General features: G+C 38.6%; 1 protein-coding gene across 3 annotated transcripts in view; it reads left to right on the plus strand.

The window, feature by feature from the left end:
• Positions 1-20,054, plus strand: part of SRGAP1 (SLIT-ROBO Rho GTPase activating protein 1) — a 149,050-nt gene that overhangs the window by 91,543 nt on the left and 37,453 nt on the right. For all 3 annotated transcript variants that reach the window (XR_011807390.1, XM_027456418.3, XM_038183303.2), the window contains exons 5-10: positions 5,206-5,388; positions 5,768-5,896; positions 12,657-12,878; positions 13,671-13,772; positions 16,509-16,706; positions 16,827-16,911. Coding sequence is in view for 2 of the 3 variants with exons in the window: in XM_027456418.3 (XP_027312219.2) it covers positions 5,206-5,388; positions 5,768-5,896; positions 12,657-12,878; positions 13,671-13,772; positions 16,509-16,706; positions 16,827-16,911 (919 nt within the window). In the remaining variant the exon portion in view is untranslated. The remainder of the gene's footprint in view (positions 1-5,205; positions 5,389-5,767; positions 5,897-12,656; positions 12,879-13,670; positions 13,773-16,508; positions 16,707-16,826; positions 16,912-20,054) is intronic.

Genomic DNA, 20,054 nt, shown 5'->3' on the forward strand with positions numbered 1-20,054 from the left:
AAAACAGAGAATGATCAAGTGGGGAACTATAAATGAAAAGTTCAAAAGAAAGGAGTTGAGAGCCACAAGAATAAAAACAGGAAAGTGGTAGGAACTGAAGTGAACACTGAGCAAAGCAACCATGACAGTGCCAACTGCTTTAGAGATACTTTTGAAGACAGGCTGTTAGACCTGGGGGGTGGTATGCCTGGACTGGTACAACTTCAGTGTATGAATTATACACCTATACTTACCTGACTGGATTTATTACACATCAGACTGGAATCAGTGAAGGAAGATAAGATCTTAGAGGTTCACTGACTGAGAACAGTGCTCTCCTCTTCCCTTTGGCCCTGTACCATTCTAGTTTTTTGTTTTTCTGAGCTGTTTTGCTCAAGAGTCAGAAAGGCCTATAAAAGAGTTCATTAGGTAGGAGCACTAAGGTGAATCATCTCCAATATTTAGTGACATTTAGAAATGTGAAAGGTATTTAGCTGCCTTGTATATATCTCATGCAAAATCTCTGCCTCTTACTTTTTGGAATAGGAGCTTGAAAGCATGCTCTGAGTGTAAGCAAGCAGAACTGTAGATACTTTCCACCATCAAAGCAGATCTAAAGTAACTGAAGAATTGACAAGTGACAGTCTAGTCAGTCTGTTAATCTGCATTTGTAATATCTTTTTGTGTGTGTGTGTGCTCCATTTTGCAGAAGTTGACCATGATAAAATCCACTGAGTATAGCAAGGAGCAGGATTTTTTTCAAACATCATAAAAATACATCCTCATGTCTACTACTTAGTTTTCCAAATTTCACCCTCTGTCATCTTGCTTTTCCCAAGCAATACAATTGTAAGGCTTGCAGAAAAGTGAAAATAAGGACAGTCTAAAGCAAACAATTTAATATTAAATAAGACTAGGTCTGCTGGGCCACTTGCATTTTTCAGTTGCTTTATCTCACTCTTTAAAATTTTAGTTGTCTAATTTCTAAGGGTAGTTACAGTCAGATTTTCTTACTTTACTGAAATAGCATAGAATCTAGATTCTCTGTAGAAAACTTAGGTCCAATTTATTGTAGTATATCAGAGATCTGAGAGCTGGTGAAATCTGATTCAGTAATTCTGTATTGGTAATCGTATATCAGAGTCTACTCCTGGAAACACATCAGAGGCTGGCTTGGAAGTGAAAAAGATGACAAAAACAGCTAATACTAAGCCTGCTTAACTGCTAAAGTCCAATGATGTAGTGGAGTTGGTATAAGATATTACTTATTTATCGGGGAAAGCACCAGCTAACCTAATGTAATTAATCCCTTGCAACTGCAGTTTCTGATAGGAGCTCACTACTTACCAGAGACAATTCCGAAACAATTTACACTCACTAATTCCAACTCGAATGAACTTCTGCTCCATTAAATGATTATTTCCTGAAAAAGCACTGTGAAAAAGCTATTAATTATGCAGTTTTATTATACAAATAAAGCATGTTCCTTTGACAAACACAAGATAACTGCAATATATTTTCTCTTTGTAGCATTCTCTTAATACTTTGGGTTAAGATTTTTTCTAGAAAAGTAGTTTGCTTGTAGAAAATGGAAGCTAGAGCCTTGCTACAGGAATGTGCCTCTCTTGTAGCCCACAAAAGTTCAGCATTAATTGCTGTCTTTTTGATGGATTTACCCCAATAATGATTGTGGGTTTAAATAAAATAATTATCTAAGTGATGACTCCAATGTTCCTTTCACTGTGGTAAGTGCTGTGTCCTACCCTGAGCCCACTTACTGAGCTCTTACAAATGATGAAAGTTGCTACCACTAAGTGCAGTCTGTCACCTACAAGAGGGTGCATAGTTTGTACAGCATGATCTTTTCCAACTGCTTATAGTATGACTTAGTTATCTGTCAGAAATCTATATTTTACATCATTGCATCTGCAATAACAGACCTGCTAAATTAGCAGGAGATGAACTCCCGTTTTGATTTTAGAAAGGGATTTGTATGTATTTAACAATGCTTGTTCAGTACAGCAGAAAAGTGCAGCATATCCATCATGATGGCAGTTCAGCATCTGCAACATTACAACCTTGCTGTCTTTTCAATGTATACTTGATAGCTGATCAATAAGCACTTTGGGGGACTAATTAAAGTCAGTTCATTGATGGATGCTCTCACAGGATAGTCTATCAGTTCAACAGTTTGGTGGGCATCTGAGAGTCTACATTGCTTACTTCATCAGAGAATTTGTCATTTGAGTAACAGATCTTTGGATCTGTTACATGGCCACAAATCTGAGATCTGTGGTTCTCAGAACTCCTAATACCGTAAGACTATTTTCAAGAATTAGGTGAGCCTGTTAGTGTCTTTTACAGTATCTAGCAGTCTTTTAAATATTCTTGGGAGAGAAGAGGGCATAATGTTAAGGGAAAGATTAATATATATGCAATTTAGCCTGCAAATTATGTGCTAATTTGTTGATGAAGTATGCACTGAAATACTTGGAAGCCTTGTTTATTCCTATTTATTTTCTGTTTGTGTCTGTCTAATTCTTTTTCAAGTTTTTGTTTAGCTGCTGCACTATCAGTTCTTAAAAAACTTTGGCAAATCATGAGAAAGACTGGAGCTCTCAGCTTGCCCTAGAGGCTTGCAAAATAATGATGTCACCAGTGCATGAGCTAAGCAGTGCTATCAATATATCAAACTAGACAGGAGAAAAATGCACAGACTGATCACTGCTCTCTACATGGTGTATACTTATTTCTAAATCAGCATGGCTCAGGTAGGACACGCTGACTGTTGTCCAGCCCTGAGTATAGTGCCAGAGGGAGGGCTTCTTTTTCCATTTTAGTTGTGCTGCAGTCATTTGTACTAAGAACCATGTCATTCTCGCACAAACTTGACTTTCAGTCAGGGTACTCTGGATTTGGCAGCATGTGCTGTAAGCAGGCAGCAAGAGGAAGAAGTGCTCTTCAGTGATGCGAGCTTAGCGAAGTCAGCGTGGAGGCTTCTGAGCCTCTTGGTGAGCCGGCAGCGATGCACTTACACTCCTTCGCTTGACAGCGAGGCAGGCTGAAATGTCATAGCCACTGCAGAAAGATATTTATGCCTAGTATGCCGTGCTATACAGCACTCGGAAAAACTGCTTCTGAAACTTGTGTTTACTGCCTTTGTCAAGAAGTGTCAAAGCAAGGATTTTGCCTTGCGTCAGATGCTTTGAGACGTGCTGTTAGGAAACTCAGCGAGGTTATTATTGTTCCCTCTTTGCAGGCAAGAACAGAAAGAGTACAAAACAAACTAACTTTCCTAGATGGTTAAGATAAATAATTTAGCCTTCTCCCACCAACTACAAAGTCTCCAGAGCTGACACTGAATGAAAATAAATAAATAAATAAAAAGAAACAAACACCTGTAGACTTCTGCAAGGAAGCACAAACAAATTGCGTAAAAAGACCAGCAGAGAAGGGTATACAATTATTGTCTTTAATTTCCTTTTCCTGTCATTTTCAAGAGAGATATATAACTTTCTGTGCCTTTTCAGGTTTGTTTCATAAAAAACTTCTTTAAGAAGTGTATTTCTTTCTTTTCACTAGGTATTTCCATGTGGCTATATGAGTTAGATACCCTGGGCAGAGGATATTGACAGCTTTAAAAATGCTTTTGGTAACAGTGCAGGATATAGGAAGCTAAACATGCTGTTAGGTTAAACTGGAAACAGTGCAGATCTCAGCTCTGCAGGCTTGCATCCTCTTTTCAGCTCTTTTTTTTTCTTTTTGTTTTCACAGTTTTGCCCCATCCGTTCAGACTGTGGGCGCCAGCTGTTGCCTTTGTGCATCCAGTGTTTCCACAGAGAGCTGTGAACATGTGTTTTTAAAAATAAGACCACAGCTTTTGATGCACATCTCTCACATTTTTTACCTTACTACAAAAAGCTGGTGAAAAGTCACCTGTTTCATTTTTAGTACCAAACCTATTCCAGCTGTATCAGTGGCATCAGCACTGCAGCATTGGGCAGTTCCCCAGACGAGGCTCTCCCTTCAGCAGGCCACACCAAGCCCCGCTGAGGGAGGAATGGGGGACCCTTTGACTCCTCCCTGGCTGTATCCTTTGGAAATGAGAGTGGTTTGGGTAGTCTGGGCTCAAAGATGACATCTGCTGGAGAGAGTGCTACAGCATCCTGTGAAGAAGAGAGGAGGCCTGAGGATGCCTCCCCACCTTGTTCCTTGCATGAAGCCCGCTGTGTTTGCAGTCCAGGGGTCCACGCTCTCCTGTCCGCACAGCAAGTGTGTGTGCAGGAACGATCGTGGTGTTATGGGGGAAGGAGGAGATGTCTTCATGTCTTCTCTATCAGACTGCTCCTTCTCCAGCTCATGTTTGGAGAGCTGGCCAGTTCTACATCATGGCTGATCTGCTGGCTGCGTGGTTAGACACAGCTTCTCTCCAGGCCTGTGACAGCGATTCAGCTGACCAGGGACCTGTCCCCAGACTGAAGCTTCCTGTTGTCCCTGCTTCCTTCCCCTGTCCTCACAGCGAAGCATATCCGCCTGTTTTCAAACACTCGGTGCCCCCAGCAGAGCCATTACCTTAGTACTGAGGAAGTAAGAGAGATGTGGCCCTGATATTGATTTAGTTTTATTGCTCATCATTTCAGGCTTTCATACAGAGGCCTGAAGTTTAATAACAAGGATTTGGTTCTTTCCTGTCAGAGCAATGAAAAAAAAAAATATCCTAGAAAATATTTTCTGCACAACTGTTGGCTTAAATATTTGATAGCCTGCTGCCCAATCACTTACCAAATGTTTCTGAGATACGAGGTCTTCTGGGCAGAAGTGAGGCAGAATGAGAGACAGTCTCATACCCTTACATGATGGCTGGTTCTCCATCATCTTCCTCTTTATTCACAGTGCTTGGTAAAGCACTCTGAACTTTTAGAATTTTAGATATATAAACACCCATTTATTTAAAGTGAATAGTGACAATTCTGGCATCATCCAAAGGCCTCACGGAAAGTCAGTCATTAATAAAGCCTATAAGCTCTTAGTATCCCTAATGGGATAGTGTTGAATAAATCAGAAAATAAAAATGCAACTGGAAGTCCTCAGCCTGTGTTGGCAAGGAAACTTACCCAAATTCCATCTTTATAAGAGAACATTTCATTCAATGACCCTGTTTTTTTTCTGTATGTACCTTTTTGTTTTAATTTTCTCCTAATTCCTTTTTGATTCTGTCTTTTGCAGGTCATGAAAACATACCACATGTATCATGCAGAGAGCATCAGTGCAGAAAGCAAACTGAAGGAGGCAGAGAAGCAAGAAGAAAAACAGATTGGGAGGTCGGGAGACCCTGTTTTTCATATTCGACTAGAAGAAAGACACCAGAGACGGAGCTCTGTGAAAAAGATTGAAAAAATGAAGGAAAAAGTAAATAGTCCTTTTATTTTGCTTCATATGAAGTAATTTCAATGCATTTCTGACATTCTTTAGCATGATATTAGACAGAGAAGTCCAGCTGGGAAATAAAATTAAACAAGGTACACATAATAAACTAACAGTGGGTTATAGAAGACTTGATTTAATTGCAGATCAGAAAAGGGAATACTTTATAATTCTTACTACAAGGTTTGTTATATTTGGAACGAAATACTAAGTTATCACTTTGTATTACATTTTTATATGAATAATAGGCTGCCAGTTAAGGTTCTTTCTTGTTAATAGGAATGTTTGCTTGAATTGTTTCCATTTTTGCTACATATCATCAATTAAGTAATTCAAATACATTCATATGCAATCTCTTTCCTAGCGTCAAGCAAAATATTCTGAAAACAAGCTGAAATCTATTAAGGCCCGTAATGAATACCTGCTCACCCTTGAAGCAACCAACGCTTCTGTTTTCAAGTATTATATTCATGACCTTTCAGATTTAATTGACGTAAGTATTTGCACATTTATTTTTATCTTTATTTTGTTCACAAATAATACGTATAATGTTTTTCATTTTCAAAGGGAATACATTAGTCATATGGGTTGCCCATATGACAATACATTCATCATTTATAATTTGTGTGGAATAATTAGCAGATATTCCTTTCAGCTTTATATTTCACAAAATAAAGTGCAAATAGGATGCTGAACCCTATCTTTTAAAGTTAGAATGGTACCTTTCTTCCCTATGTGGCAAAAGCAAATATGACAGGAATAACATAAAAAGTAGAATATTCCATTTTGTGCTATTAAACTATTTGTTGACTACATACATTTCTTAGAACATAAACGTCTTAAATGCAAGTGCATGCTGCCAGCTCACATCCAATTTTTCATCCACCAATATCCCCAAGACTTTCTCCTCATGGCTACTCTCCATCCATTCATCCTCCAGTCTGTAGTGATGTTTGGGATTGCCCCAACCCAGTTACAGCACTTTAGACTTCTTGAGCTTCATGAGGTTTATCTGGGATCACTTTTTGATCATGTCCAGGTCCTTCTGGACAGCATCCTTTCCCTGTCTTGTATCAACTGCCCCACTTAGCTTGATGTCATCTGCAAACTTGCTGAGGGTGCACTTGACCCCACTGTCTATGTCATTAATAAAGAGAGTAAACAGTACTGGGCCCAGTACAGACTCCCGTGGGACCTGTACCCCTTCAGAGGCTGGAAAGATGCTGATTTAGTCTTCTCTCCTGCCTTCTCTTTTAGAGCTCACATTTCCCAGGAAATGTCTCCAGGGTATGTTCCTACTGTGTCAAAACTTTCTCAGAGTGGAAAATGCTTCTGGTTCTTACCAATGTTCACAGAGTTTGCCATAGCAGTGAATGCTGTAGAAACCACAGCCCTGGAGCTTCACAAAGAATTGTGAGGAGAAGTGAGCTGAAGCTCTCTGTACATATATACAAAGATAATACTCTTTGGAGTTGGTGTTTGAAGAGATGCTTACACAACCATGAAGACTAGAGCTTTCTAGCAGCTCTACTCTTTAACAGAAATTTGCATTTTGCAATATTTCTTAATGCTGGAAAACGATACCTACTTTGAGTGGCTTTTTCCAAGCCATGAATAACATTATTTTGGTGAAATGGCTTTAGAAATTACACTTCTCTAAAGAATTTAAATGGAAAATTTAAATGTCCTTTTCATCACTGTTCTGTAAGAGTTGGCTATGAACGTGTGACCAGAATTTGCTTTAGAGCCAACTCAATCTGACTGAGCTTCTTTAAAGGAAGTGTCTTGCAGACATTTGTATTTAATCAGAATATTCTGTGAAAGCACTGCTATCTAGACGGAGTGTTTACTACTTGACAGAGGAAACACTTTCTGTAACTGCAAGAGTCTTGGCAAGATTTTCGGGTTATATCATCGGAATGTGAGACATACTTCCCACTGACCATATGTTACAACAATCCAGACTACCTCATTCTGTAAATCTACTAATGTAATGGGACAATTTTGAGTTTTCAGAGCAGGGGTGGTTATTTCACTCTTTACCCCCTCTACTTTGTCCTTATTTGCCTGCTTTTCTTTCTGTGCTTCCCTGACCTCTCTCTCTCTTTGCAGAAGGGGATTACTTCTCCTTTGTGTCTGAATTTCAGTTAACATGGAGGGGATTTAGATCTCCCTGAGCTGTTGATGTTGATTGTAAATGAAAGTGAATGTTTTCCTACATTACTGATAAATATGTCTGATGAAAATGGGATAAATATACGGAGGAGCACAGTGAACTGTTTATAACAAAATTGGGGATGGTTGTGGGATTTATTTATATATTAAAGATTTTTCTCCACTGCAACTTGATTTGTGAGGCTCATATGGAAAATCCTAAGTTGCAGTTCCTTAGATGAACTCAGTCTGAACTGTTCAACTCGTTCATTTCATTAACAAAGCTCAGGGCTTCTGACTTAAAATGATAATGTGGTGTTCATCTTAAGCCCTTGTGATAAAAGCAAGATAAAATATTACTGGAGTCTTAGCTAGATGCTTTAATGCATTTCGTGAGCTGAAGGCTGGGACCAACATTTGCAGAGAAGTTGGGGGATAAGCAGGATTTGATACATACAGTGTGTTTCTGCTCTCACCATATTGTTCTAGAGAAATTTGATTTTTCTGATGAATATTTCTTCTCTTTTGAATATGTAGTAGGATCTTTTTCAAGTGAAGGACAGGATTAGTTTTTCTCCTTATGTGTATCATGTAGGAAGTAGCAGAGTGCTTTTTAGCTAAATTAAATAAGCTTTGTCTGATACATAGATGTTTTTTTAAGATTATAGATGTCTGAGGAATAGTAGCATACACACCCCTGCTAAGCAGACTATTAGTACCAGCATCTGTCCATGTGGCACAAATTATGACTCATTTATTTAAAGAGTTCCATGTATTTGTGTTTGTGAGTTTTATCTGAGTATAAGAGGAAGGTAAGGAACTTCTATCAGAGTTAGCATGCATTCTTGTGATCTGAAGGTAAGTGCTAGGAAATAGTGATCAAAACTAATTTCACTGTAGTTCTGCTACTGGCATAAATACAATGTTTATGTGTTGATCTTCCTTAAAGTGGAGTTTCCAAATATCTAATTGCAGTCTACATGCTTCGGATGGTTAGGAAGTTAGAGAGCATTAAGCTGTTACAAACTTAATTTATTCAGTAAAGGTTCTTTGTTAATCATTCGCAGAAGCAAGTTTAAAATGAGGCTAGAGCGTATGCAGCTCACAGTCTTTATTATAAGTTCTCATAAATATGATATGTACAGTCAGATCCCTTTGATTTGAATGTTGATGTTTGTGTACCAGGGATGATTAGAACATGACTTATTTAGAGGTTAAGGCATTTTTATGAATTTCTGTCTCTATTGGCATTAGAATTTTATTATTGTTCCTGAAATGAAATGAAGATCAGCTTGGTTGTTTGGTTGCAGCTCTGTGCTAAGCACTGCAGTTTGTTTTGTTCAAGCCTAAATATACTCTGGGGTGCAATAAAGAAAGTAAATGCTCTTGAGACTGCTTCAGATTAAATTTCAAATAAGAATAAAATGCAAATTACAAAATTAATTTTTCACACATATCCCAAATGCATCACTCATCTCCCTCTACTTTACCCAACCAAAAGTCTTTACAAATCCTGAAATGCAATAAAACTCATAGTCTATGACTTCATTCTCTCATTTCTCATCTTCGTGTCTTACTGCACCAACTGACATCTCATCTCTCTAGCCCATAGATTGATAGCAGGTCTTACTAGCCATCCAGGCTGTCATCTTAGTGTCCTGATGAGCAAACCTCAAGGATTCATATTTCTTTTGGCTAAGTGTGGTTGCTCATTTGAGCTTTACAAGTCTTTTAGGTCTACTTTTTTTTTTTTTTCATGAGAATCATGTATACATGCATGCATGTGTAAGTGCATACATATCTACCTTTTTGTAATACCTCAAAAGTGGTGTGTGGTTTGTTGTTTGGTTGGTTGTTTGTTTTCTTCCAGTGTTGGGGGGCAGCAGTTTAGTAGCAGTACTTTACATTGTTAGTGTTAATAATGAGCAAATGCACCAAGTGCTGTCTGCATTGTAGGCATCTCTAAACCATCACTAGTGCTAACAGATGAAAATAATGCTCTCCTCTCTGAATAGCTGTGAGTTGGTATGGTGGCAGAGCTGTTTCCAGGTTAAGAATATCTTTGTCTCAGTTTTCTGCCAGCCTGGCAGAAGTAAGAGTTGCAATGTCTTATCATTTTTCATTTTGGTTTTAAAAATATAGTACTACTTATACAAATTCTACTTTTACTTTTTTTTTTGAAGTAAAAATCTAAATCCAGGCATTTTAAATTCCACTCACAAGGCATTCGTTCAGGTTCTGGATTTTGTTCCTGTTTGCTCTGCTGGCATTAACACTGAAAAAAAAATATAAAGAAAAAAAAAAAAAAAAGCCTTAGTCTGGCAGGATATTCTGGTTCACTGGAGGAATCCTTTTTCTTGGCTGGGAAACAGTATTTGTTACCCTGTACAGCTGTTATCACCTGCAGATAATAACCGAGACTTTCATTCCTGATCAGATGGTAGTTACTGAGTAGATTAGGGGTTAAACAGTGAAGGTCTTGCATCAAGCTGCAAGGCTGCAATGTTATATTCCAACTTGTAAAACAGCTGTATCAACCCCCCCTACATCTATAGTAGTAATTCAGTGTGATTTCTATTAATCCTCCAAAATACAGGCTCTAAATGCCTGTAGTTTTATAACACATGGATAGTTGGCCATACTAAATGAAGCATTGCCCTCCATTTCTTATTTCCTCTCAATTTAGTCTTCTTTGAGGTCTCTCTCAAACTAATGCACACGAAATAAAACAGCTTCCCTGAACCACTTTCTTATCATCACTTTTAGTCTGTCCTTTTCATCCACGATAGTGAATTAAATATGAGATCTGATTTGACGCAGAACAAGAGAAAAACACCGTGAGATTTTTCCTTTTAGAAACAATATTTTTGGGACTGGGTATCTTTGAAATATGGATGGGCTTTAATATAAAAATTGAGTGGCTGTTATGGTACATGAAACACACTTCCATTGTATAAATGCAAAAGAAAGAGGCTAAGCCATGTGTGTTTGAATGAACATGACAGCTTTTTTCCTTTTTCTTTAAATAGTTCAAGAGCTAGTTTTTAGGTAGTGGTTTGTTTCTCTTGTACACACAGGTTTAAGTATGGTAAATAGGTTGAAATCTCTTTCCTACCCTTGTGCATGTGTCTGTCTTTCTGTCTCTCTGTCTTTTTCTCTTTTATTAAATAAGGAGGAACGGGAAGGGAACGTGATTCCTAATGAGTTGTAAGGGTTTGTAATAGCTGTGCGGGAGGGATGTGTATAAACATGGTACACAGTCAACTGAATTCAAACTGCTTCTTACCCAAATGCATCACTTGGCTCTTGAGTCCTGCAGGGAAGGATTTTAAGTTGTGGCTGGGCATCCAGGAGGGATGGAGGTAGGTGGAGGCAGTGTGCTCCCTGACTGCCCTAGACATGCATTGTCCTCTGCCAGGGACAAATCTCTCCTAAAACTGCAGCAATTTCCAGCAGACACCCTATGAGATGAGAAATTTTGGCTACTTTCCTCTGCTGCAGAATGCTTGCCAACAGGTTTCTGGTCAGTTTGACCCTGGACCGAGTCAAGCCTAAGCACACTTTTCAAATAAAGAACACTGCTTTGTACGCAGCTGTTAGCAGCCTGATGCTCCAGTATGGGGGTGCCAGAGAGGTTTGCAGTGCTCCTGCCATTACCTGGAAGCCCACCCAGCACAAGCTAAAGATACTATTATCTCTAATAGTATCTCTGCTATTAAGATACTATTAAATGGGGGGAAGAGGGGATTAAGAAAACAATCACTTGATACACTTCTGCTGCAACGCTTTAAAAATATATTCAGCCATTCCGTTAAAATATTAACTGGTAATGAATAATGCAAATGTAGGGTGTTTAAAATTCAGGAACAAACACAATTTACATTTTACCAATTAGGTTTCAATTATATTCCAGGGTTATTCTCATCCCTAGAAATAAAAGAGATAAATTATGACTCTACATTTAGTAATGATGTGTATTGCTGGCTCTGTCTGAGCATGGGAAATAAGGTGTTTACAGTAAGTACGCTTGTACTGTCAGGGGAAAGGATGTGAAACTGTTGGCACTGCATCGATGGCGATGATTTCACCCGGTGTGCTGTGTTCAGCCCTGGAGCCCTCAGCACCAGAGGACATAGAAGTATTAGAACAAGTCCAACGGAGGGCCACAAAGGTGATCAGAGGGCTGGAGCACCTCTCCTGTGGAGACAGGCTGAGGGAGCTGGGGTTGTTCAGCCTGGAGAAGAGAAGGCTCCAGGGAGACCTTACAGCGGCCTGCCTGTACCTAAAGGGGACCTGCAGGAAAGCTGGGGAGGGACCCTGTCAGGGGGTGTGGTAGCTACAAGGAGTAATGGCTTCAAACTAAAAGAGGGGAGATTTAAATTAGATATTTGGAAGGAATTCTTTACTGTGAGGGTGGTGAGGCCCTGGCACAGGCTGCCCAGAGCAGCTGTGGGTGCCCCATCCCTGGAGGTGCTCAAGGCCAGGCTGGATGGGGCTTTGGGCAACCTGAGCTGGTGGGAGGTGTCCCTGCCATGGCAGGGGGTTGGAGCTGCGTGGGCTTTAAGTCACTAATGGGGGAAGCAGTTGTGGTTTTGGTTTTGTTTTTGTTTTTCTGTCATGGTATATACATGGTTAGCAAGAACTGATTCATTTTCAGTTAGGTGCTAGCATTGACTTAGATGCGTAGGTATATCAAGATATATTTAAAGAGATTATCTGAGGCTTACATGACAATAATACTTTACAGTATTGTAAAAGTCCAGCCCACTTCTTGCTGGAGTCCCAGAACTTTTCTATGTAAATGCAGTCATTGCACATCTGTATCAGATAAACAAATCCAAACATACATGTATTGCTGTACTTGTACACTTGATCTCTTTTCCAAAACTGTCCTTTAATTTTTGCAATAAAATGAGGATACTAAATGCTTACTGTTTTGACCCTAATACCATGTTTTGATGTACAAGATATTTTGTAGAATACTTTGAAGACAGAAAAATTTCTGGACATAAAATTTTAGTAATAATTTATGGTTTTGTGTATTGGAACGGTGTTCTTGCCTTTTAACTGGTTTTCTTCTCCCTTTTTTCTGTTATTAGTGTTGTGATCTTGGATACCACGCAAGTCTGAACAGAGCCCTAAGAACGTATCTTTCTGCAGAGTATAACCTTGAAACTTCCAGGCATGAGGGACTAGACATCATTGAAAATGCAGTTGACAGCTTGGAGCCACGAAGTGACAAGCAGAGATTCATGGAAATGTACCCCACTGCTTTTTGTCCACCAATGAAATTTGAGTTCCAGTCCCATATGGGTGATGAGGTCTGTATAGTGACAAATATCCCCACAGTGGTTATTTCTCTTCCTATACACCAGGATAGAAATTTTATCCCCTTTGACAAAGACACAGAATGGTAACAGCTGCTATTGCTACCCAAAATCAAGTAGATCAGCAATAACCTTTTGCAAAACTTGCAGCACTGTTCTGAGCTTCTTCAGAGTTCCCAAATAAAAGGTGTTGTGTGTTATTATATTCTGTATTACCCATTATGACATATCCAGAAGATTGGTGGTGAGCCTGTGCTCAGTCCAGCACCAAGGCAAGTAGTGACTTTATGTTTTCATTACCTCTCTCTCCTGTAACAGAACTTGTGATTGTTATTTGAGAGCAGCTGGAGATCTCCAAGCCGTGTTCACTGAAATACAGCCCTTTCCCTTTGTTCTCCATTTTATCATCTGGAGACTTCCAAGAGTATGGGGTTTCCCAGCTGTGCCCTGTTCTTGCATTCCAAAGGCCAGTAGCAAAGCAGAATGCAGAATCACCTGTGTACATCTTCACAGGAAGGGAACTCCAGGGTTTGCATTGCTGTATGACAGAGAAGCAACACAAAGCAGCCATACAAACAGGGCTGTGCTCTGTAGTCCTAAAATGGGGTGTGTACTTCCACACCTCATAGCATATAAATGCTTTAAATGTAGATGATTACATTTTATTGTCTGCTTTATTGCATTTTAGTGTCATTGATAGTAATTCACCTCATGTTAAGGAGAGCAACCAAAGACTTGAATTTTTTTCTTCTTTGTATCTCACAGCTCTTTCTGATTCTTTATTAGGTTTGTCAAGTCACTGCCCAGCAACCTGTGCAAGCAGAGCTTATGCTTAGGTATCAGCAGCTACAGTCACGGCTGGCCACTCTCAAAATTGAAAATGAGGAGGTAAGGTCTGTGTATGCATGGGCTATGCATCAGACACTATTTTCAGGAAGATGCATTGTTCTCTACCTTGTCAGAAGCATGTAAACAACACTAAAATGGCTCCAATCTATATGAGCTGTCCTAATTTTAAAAACAAATACTGGCAAATATGCTAAGTTAGAACCAAGATAGAAAAAGCTTCTTATATACCTCTTTTTTTTTTTCTTTTTTTTTTTTTTCTTTTTTTTCTGTTGGAGATATTTCAGGGGATGTAAAAGAATGCAGGATTTGGCTAGCAGTAAGCATGGCTGTTTGCTTGAGCCAAGTATACTAACAAACCAGAACGAAACAGCAACATGTGTTGACTGCATATGTATTGTTCATTGTCCTTTTCAGGAGAGGTTTGAAGTAATTCAGTTTCAGCTAAAACATATGTATATTCATATGCTTCTATACATCTGTCTCCAAAATTATTTTAGTCTGTTTTCACACTTTTATTTATCAATCATGAATAATTATATGAAAATATGAAAATAAATTTACTATGTAAATAACTTTCAACAGAGAAAAAAACACCTGATGTTTTTTTCCTAACAATTTTATTTATTTACCCACATATTTCATCCAGTATTTTTGATTTTTAAAGGATCTCTTGTATTTTAGAGGGTGCTTTTTTCTTCTTTTTTTCTTTTAACCAAATGTTTGCTTCCAGACACTCAAATGCTAGTGCTCTTTTGAATTATTGAAATAACTCGGTTCTTCTATAACTGTTCAATTTTAGAGAACCATTGAGCTGAAAAGAGTTGAAAGAGTTGAAACAGGCTGATTTTTTTCCCATGTTCATATGCCCATCACCTCGCACTACTTCCTGAGACCCATTTAGCCTGATGTAGAATTTATTTGGAAGATCACTGGCAAAGTGCTATGTAGAGGCTCCTGTGGTAGCCAGCTTTGTGGATGTGATAAACATGGAAAACCACAGAATTTGCAGTTAGTCTTTTCTTAGGAGATTAAATATGCATCAGATATAAAACTACCACTTTTCATGCCTGTTACAAAAAGGTCAAATAGTTTGAATTTGGAGGCAGTTCCAGAGATGTTAAAAGAAGTACAATTCAGGAATTAATATCAAGTGTCTCAAAGGTCTGTGTTTCTGAAGTCCTACTTGTTCAGCTGGTTCAGATGTTGTATGTTTAACTACCTACAGATAATGATATGTGTATGAATGCTTCACTTGTCAGAATTTTCTTTGGCTTCTTTAAAGCGCATGTAGATCCTTGTCTGCTTTATAGATGTTTGGAAACTCCATCTTTTACCTTTCCATGTGGTTATAGTACTAAGTTCTATATTTTGCGAATGCTTCAGTGAAAACTTGCAGGGCATGTATTTTTTTGGCATGTTATAGCATATAGTTCTGTGGCAGAAAGCCAGTGAGCACAGTTACTGTTTTCTGTGACCACACTCTGTCCAGTCCCCAAATTACTACTTCTGAAGGTCAGAGGAATTTGGACTGTCTTTTGTGGTAGCTGAGTCAAAATCTGTTATGCTTTCAGCTGCAGCTATTTATAAACAGGAGTACTGAATGCCTGTCGTGGGAATAGCTCACCTAGCAAAATGCATTTTTTGTAAACTACAGAAATACAATGCTGTTCTCTTTCTTCTGCTCCAGCAGTAGAGAGAGGCCCCATCGTGGCTATAAATTGAACTTTTATCCAATTTAAGGTAGTGTTAAAGGCCCTCAGTTTAAATGGGTATCTTCAATTAAAGTACAGGGATGTTTTTGTGTTCGTGTGTGCTTTTTTGATAAGCTTTTGGGATTTGAGTTTTTCTCATTCTATGTCATGTCTTGAATGCCTAGAACAAAATAGTAATGCCTGTTAGATTTGTATGGTAGTCTTTAAAAAAAAAAAAAAACAACACTTGCATTCAGAAAGTGTCTCAAGGTAGCAAAGACAAAAGGAACAAGAAAGATATTTTTCACCAGTGAGTGTAAGGATATAGAGGGAGAAATCATGTTGGCAGGCATACGAAGGCTATTTTCCTGCACTGGAAGTATGTGTAGAAGTGTGCATGAGTCAGTTGACTCTACTAAAAAGTCTAGAAAAGCAGAACTGGGAGGTAAATTACATCCTTGTCAATCTTGCCAGTTACTTTTATTCCAGTGCTAGTGGAAACACTGCATCCTCTGTTCCAAGGCATTCATCCCTGGGTTTCCATCATGGCTGTGCTCCATAGGAAGTGCTGTGAGACTGATGTAAAATATTCTTTCTCCAGCCCTCTCCTCCAGCTGTGTCCAGACATGATTGCCCTTCATACCACAGCGCAGTCCCATGGATTTTTAACATGGAAGAACATGCTCTGCTAGCCAGATGCTTTAATATACAAGTTGAAACTAGCAGATTCAGGCATATGCTGAAGAATTAACCCTTCAGCACAGCCTGTAATCTCTATTTCCTGTTGCCCCAAATTAGGGACCATAACCAAATCACATCACATTTCTCTCACATACAGTCAACACAAGAGTACATCAACGTTTATGGATTGTACCATGGTAAAGCAGAGAACTAGATGTGAAGCCTAATGATGTTATTTTTGTGTTACATAGATATCTGGTTTAGTACATTTAATTTTTCATGTTTCCACAACACTGTTTGGGCAAGTATGCCAGACCATTCGTTTAAGTAAAGAGCTTCCATTCTAGGCTGTTCTGGTACGTATTTATCTTTCCATTTGTTAAGTTGTGCTTTTTAATACCAGGTTAAGAAAACAACAGAGGCTACTTTGCAGACAATACAAGATATGGTCACCATTGAAGACTACGACGTGTCAGAATGTTTCCAGCACAGTCGCTCAACAGAGTCTGTGAAATCCACAGTCTCTGAGACGTATCTGAGTAAGCCTAGCATTGCAAAAAGAAGAGCTAACCAGCAGGAAACCGAGCAATTCTATTTCATGGTATGTTGGTTGCTTCCTCATTCATGTGATAACAGATCAAACACCTGAAGTAAACATTGTGCAGAAATTCCTGGGATTTAAGTCACATACATAATAATAGATTGATCTTCATCTCTACAGAAATTCAGAGAATATTTGGAAGGTAGTAATCTCATCACAAAGCTTCAAGCAAAGCATGACTTGCTGCAGAGGACACTTGGAGAAGGTAAATATCACACAACAAACCTAAAAGTGATCCCAAAGTATACAGTGAACCCACTGAAATTCAGGATGTATGCTGGAGGAAGTGACAGAGCTTAAAGCTCAATTGTCCACTCAGCATAGATTTGATTTTTCACCCGTCATACTTTTGATGAAGTGGTAAGACTGCACACCCTAAATCAAATCTATTTCTTCAACAGATACTTATTTCCACTGTGCATATGTTTAGACAAGTGACTATATTTGGAGATGGAACTATTGAATGAAAAACCTCATGTCTGAAAGGAAAGCTAACACGGTCAATGCAGGGTGATTTGAGAGCTGTGATAAATGCACTATTACTACTTCCCCAGGATTCCTGATGACTTGTTTTTTTTTTTTTTAAGAGTTAAGGGAAAGTGATATTTTTCAAGCATGCAAAATTATCCAGGATACATATCTTAAAATGGACCCACTAGTGCAACATTTCTGACACATGGACATGAAAGTCCTTCTTGCAGTGTTACAGCTCAGTGAAGCATTTATGAAAGGTAATAGGTTAAATCCTGACCTCACTGTTGTTCTTCACCTACTTCCAGTACAGAGCCTCTTACAGACTTAATTAATGTGGGATTCTACAAAGTATTTTCTCACTGTGAATTGGAATGAATGAAAACTTAATGCGTAGCTCTATACCTGCTGATTATCATTATTGCATGTACAATTATTTGAATCTTTACAAATTTTGATGACAGAGAATTATCCATTGTCCTGAACACACTCCATAATTTTTTAAAAAATACATCTTAAAATGCAAACCAAATGAGCAGATTCCCATAATTAAAAGGAAGTAAAAATGAATTGGGACAGCAATGAATCAGGCACTATGCATAGTTCTAGCCCACCTCTTAGCAGCCCTCCCAGCAGGCACTTCCTTATGGACCAAAGGGAAAAGGAAAATCATACCACATGCCACACAGAGTGCTACAGACTTGAGAGGAAGTGTATTACACCACAAAAAATAAAAATCCTCTCCTGAAGGTTAAAGACTGTAATTCAAAGTTCAGACACGAGAAAGGAAACTTTTTCTCTGAAGAGTAACAGGATGTGTCAATTTATTTTCTTTTTACTGCCAAAAAAATGTGTTGTTAATCAGACAATTTTCTTGCTTTTAATATAAAACACCAGATCCAAAAATCCAGTTGTGGAGGTGCCTAAAGAGCTATTAACATTTCTGTGGCTGAGACCCAAACAAAGCCCTTGTCCAGGGAGTGACTAAGCATGAAATAAGCAGTGTTTTCTTGCAGGGCTGGACTGTAGAAGGTAGTAACTGTTTTCAGACAGCTAATTATATTATATTCTTTTTCATAGAAGTTTTCATCTAGTAGGATTTGGTTCCAAGTGCTGAGAAGTTTATTCCCACAAAAAACATGTGGCTATGTTGGTCAAAAATGAGGAATTTTTTCCTCCAAATGCTCACAAAAATGTATTTGGAAAAATAAATATTTTTAATTTGGAAGCCCAGTAAAATACACGATCATTTACTGAAGGGAGAAGAATAAAAGGCAGTAGAATCCTTTGCGTAATGCATGTGGGAAAGAAGTAAGGGAAGAGCTATATCAAAGGAAATCCAAAGAAAAACTGCTCAGCGGGATGTCTTAAGTGATAAATTGCTGTCAGACTCTGGGCCGTTCTGCTGTGCTCGGGCATGCTTGGGCCATTCTGTTTGAAGCATTCCCTTTGACCCAAGCAGCTGTAACCCCAAGTCGTTTATTTCTGTTGCCCACACTGTTTATGCACATAGTTGTTATTCTATCACCATGCCATAGAAATAGTATCCCAAATGTATACATGCACACTCAAAGCCAGTATTTGGAGCAAAAGCCACCATTCCTGTAAGTTAAAAATTTTGGGTACCCCACTTTATTGAGGTATGTCTTGCATGACAACGCACATGCCTGGGAAGGAAGACCTGGGATCTGTGCATGCCTTGAATAGGGATAATTGAAAGGATAGAGAATTGAAAGGGTAGTAAAATTACAAATATTAGTAGTATTAGGTAGTATAGAAAATAGTTCTTTTTAGGAAGTGAACTCACTGCTCCCCTCCTCCACTCAAACTGCCTCTTCTGGAAACTTTCATGTCAGCAAGACAGCTGACAAATGGGGGGAGATGGAGGAGAGGGGAGAAAGAGAAGAGAAGAAGAATAAAAGAGGAGAGGGAGAGGATGGTCTAAACAGTAATTTTCTTTGGCACACTCTCTTGCTTTTATTCAAAAACACGTGGTGTCCACAGCACTGACAGCATTTGGATTTTGTTCCCTCTGATCATCTAGCTACTACACCATTGCTCTTCATGGACACTGCAGATGCATTTTCATGATCTGCACAAGGAAGATAGATAAAATGCTCTGTGCTGAGTATGCATGTGCAAATTTGGAACAGTAAATGAGGAATACTCAAACAAAATTGATACTATACATAGGAAGCACACTTACATCCATGTTAATTCAGACCCAAGGCACATCTATTGAACCAAGCAAAGAGAAATGCAAGAGAATAAGCAGTTGTAAAAGAAATTGACTCTGTGTCCCAGATAGATTTTACCCTCATTTATTAAATATCAGAGATGATTTTAAAACCTCCAGACTTGGGATTTGTAACATCTCTTGTTTAACTAGCACTTATTATTGGAATTCTTAGTCTCAGTGAATTTCCCTTGATTATATGAGCAGGCAGAAGTTCCTGATTTTCCCTTTCCATGTCACTCATTATTTAACATACTCATCTCTATTGCTCTTTTTCACCTCTTTAAAATAGGTGCCAACAAACTTTGCACATCTTATCAATGCCAGAGATTATTTTTTTTCCAAGAGCTTAATATATTTTCAAAGGAGGGCATTCAGTACTGTGCAGTATTTCATGTGCACCAGGAGATTGCCAGATAATATTACTTTTGCGTATCACTGATTTTTGTTCTTTTTGCTGTATTAAAAGTTTTGGGGTTTTTTTTTGGTGTCACTTTCAAATTCAGCAGGGATCGTAGAGCTAGTCCAAGTGATGCTCAGAGTGATTTTCAGAGTCAGCACAGTTATCTGTAGTTCTACTAGCTGCATAGGTATTTAATTCTTCCTCCCTAATATCTGTTATTTGAACCTGTCAATACTGA

Source organism: Anas platyrhynchos, chromosome 1 (genome assembly GCF_047663525.1).
Source record: "Anas platyrhynchos isolate ZD024472 breed Pekin duck chromosome 1, IASCAAS_PekinDuck_T2T, whole genome shotgun sequence".
Classification (NCBI taxonomy): Eukaryota; Metazoa; Chordata; class Aves; order Anseriformes; family Anatidae; genus Anas; species Anas platyrhynchos.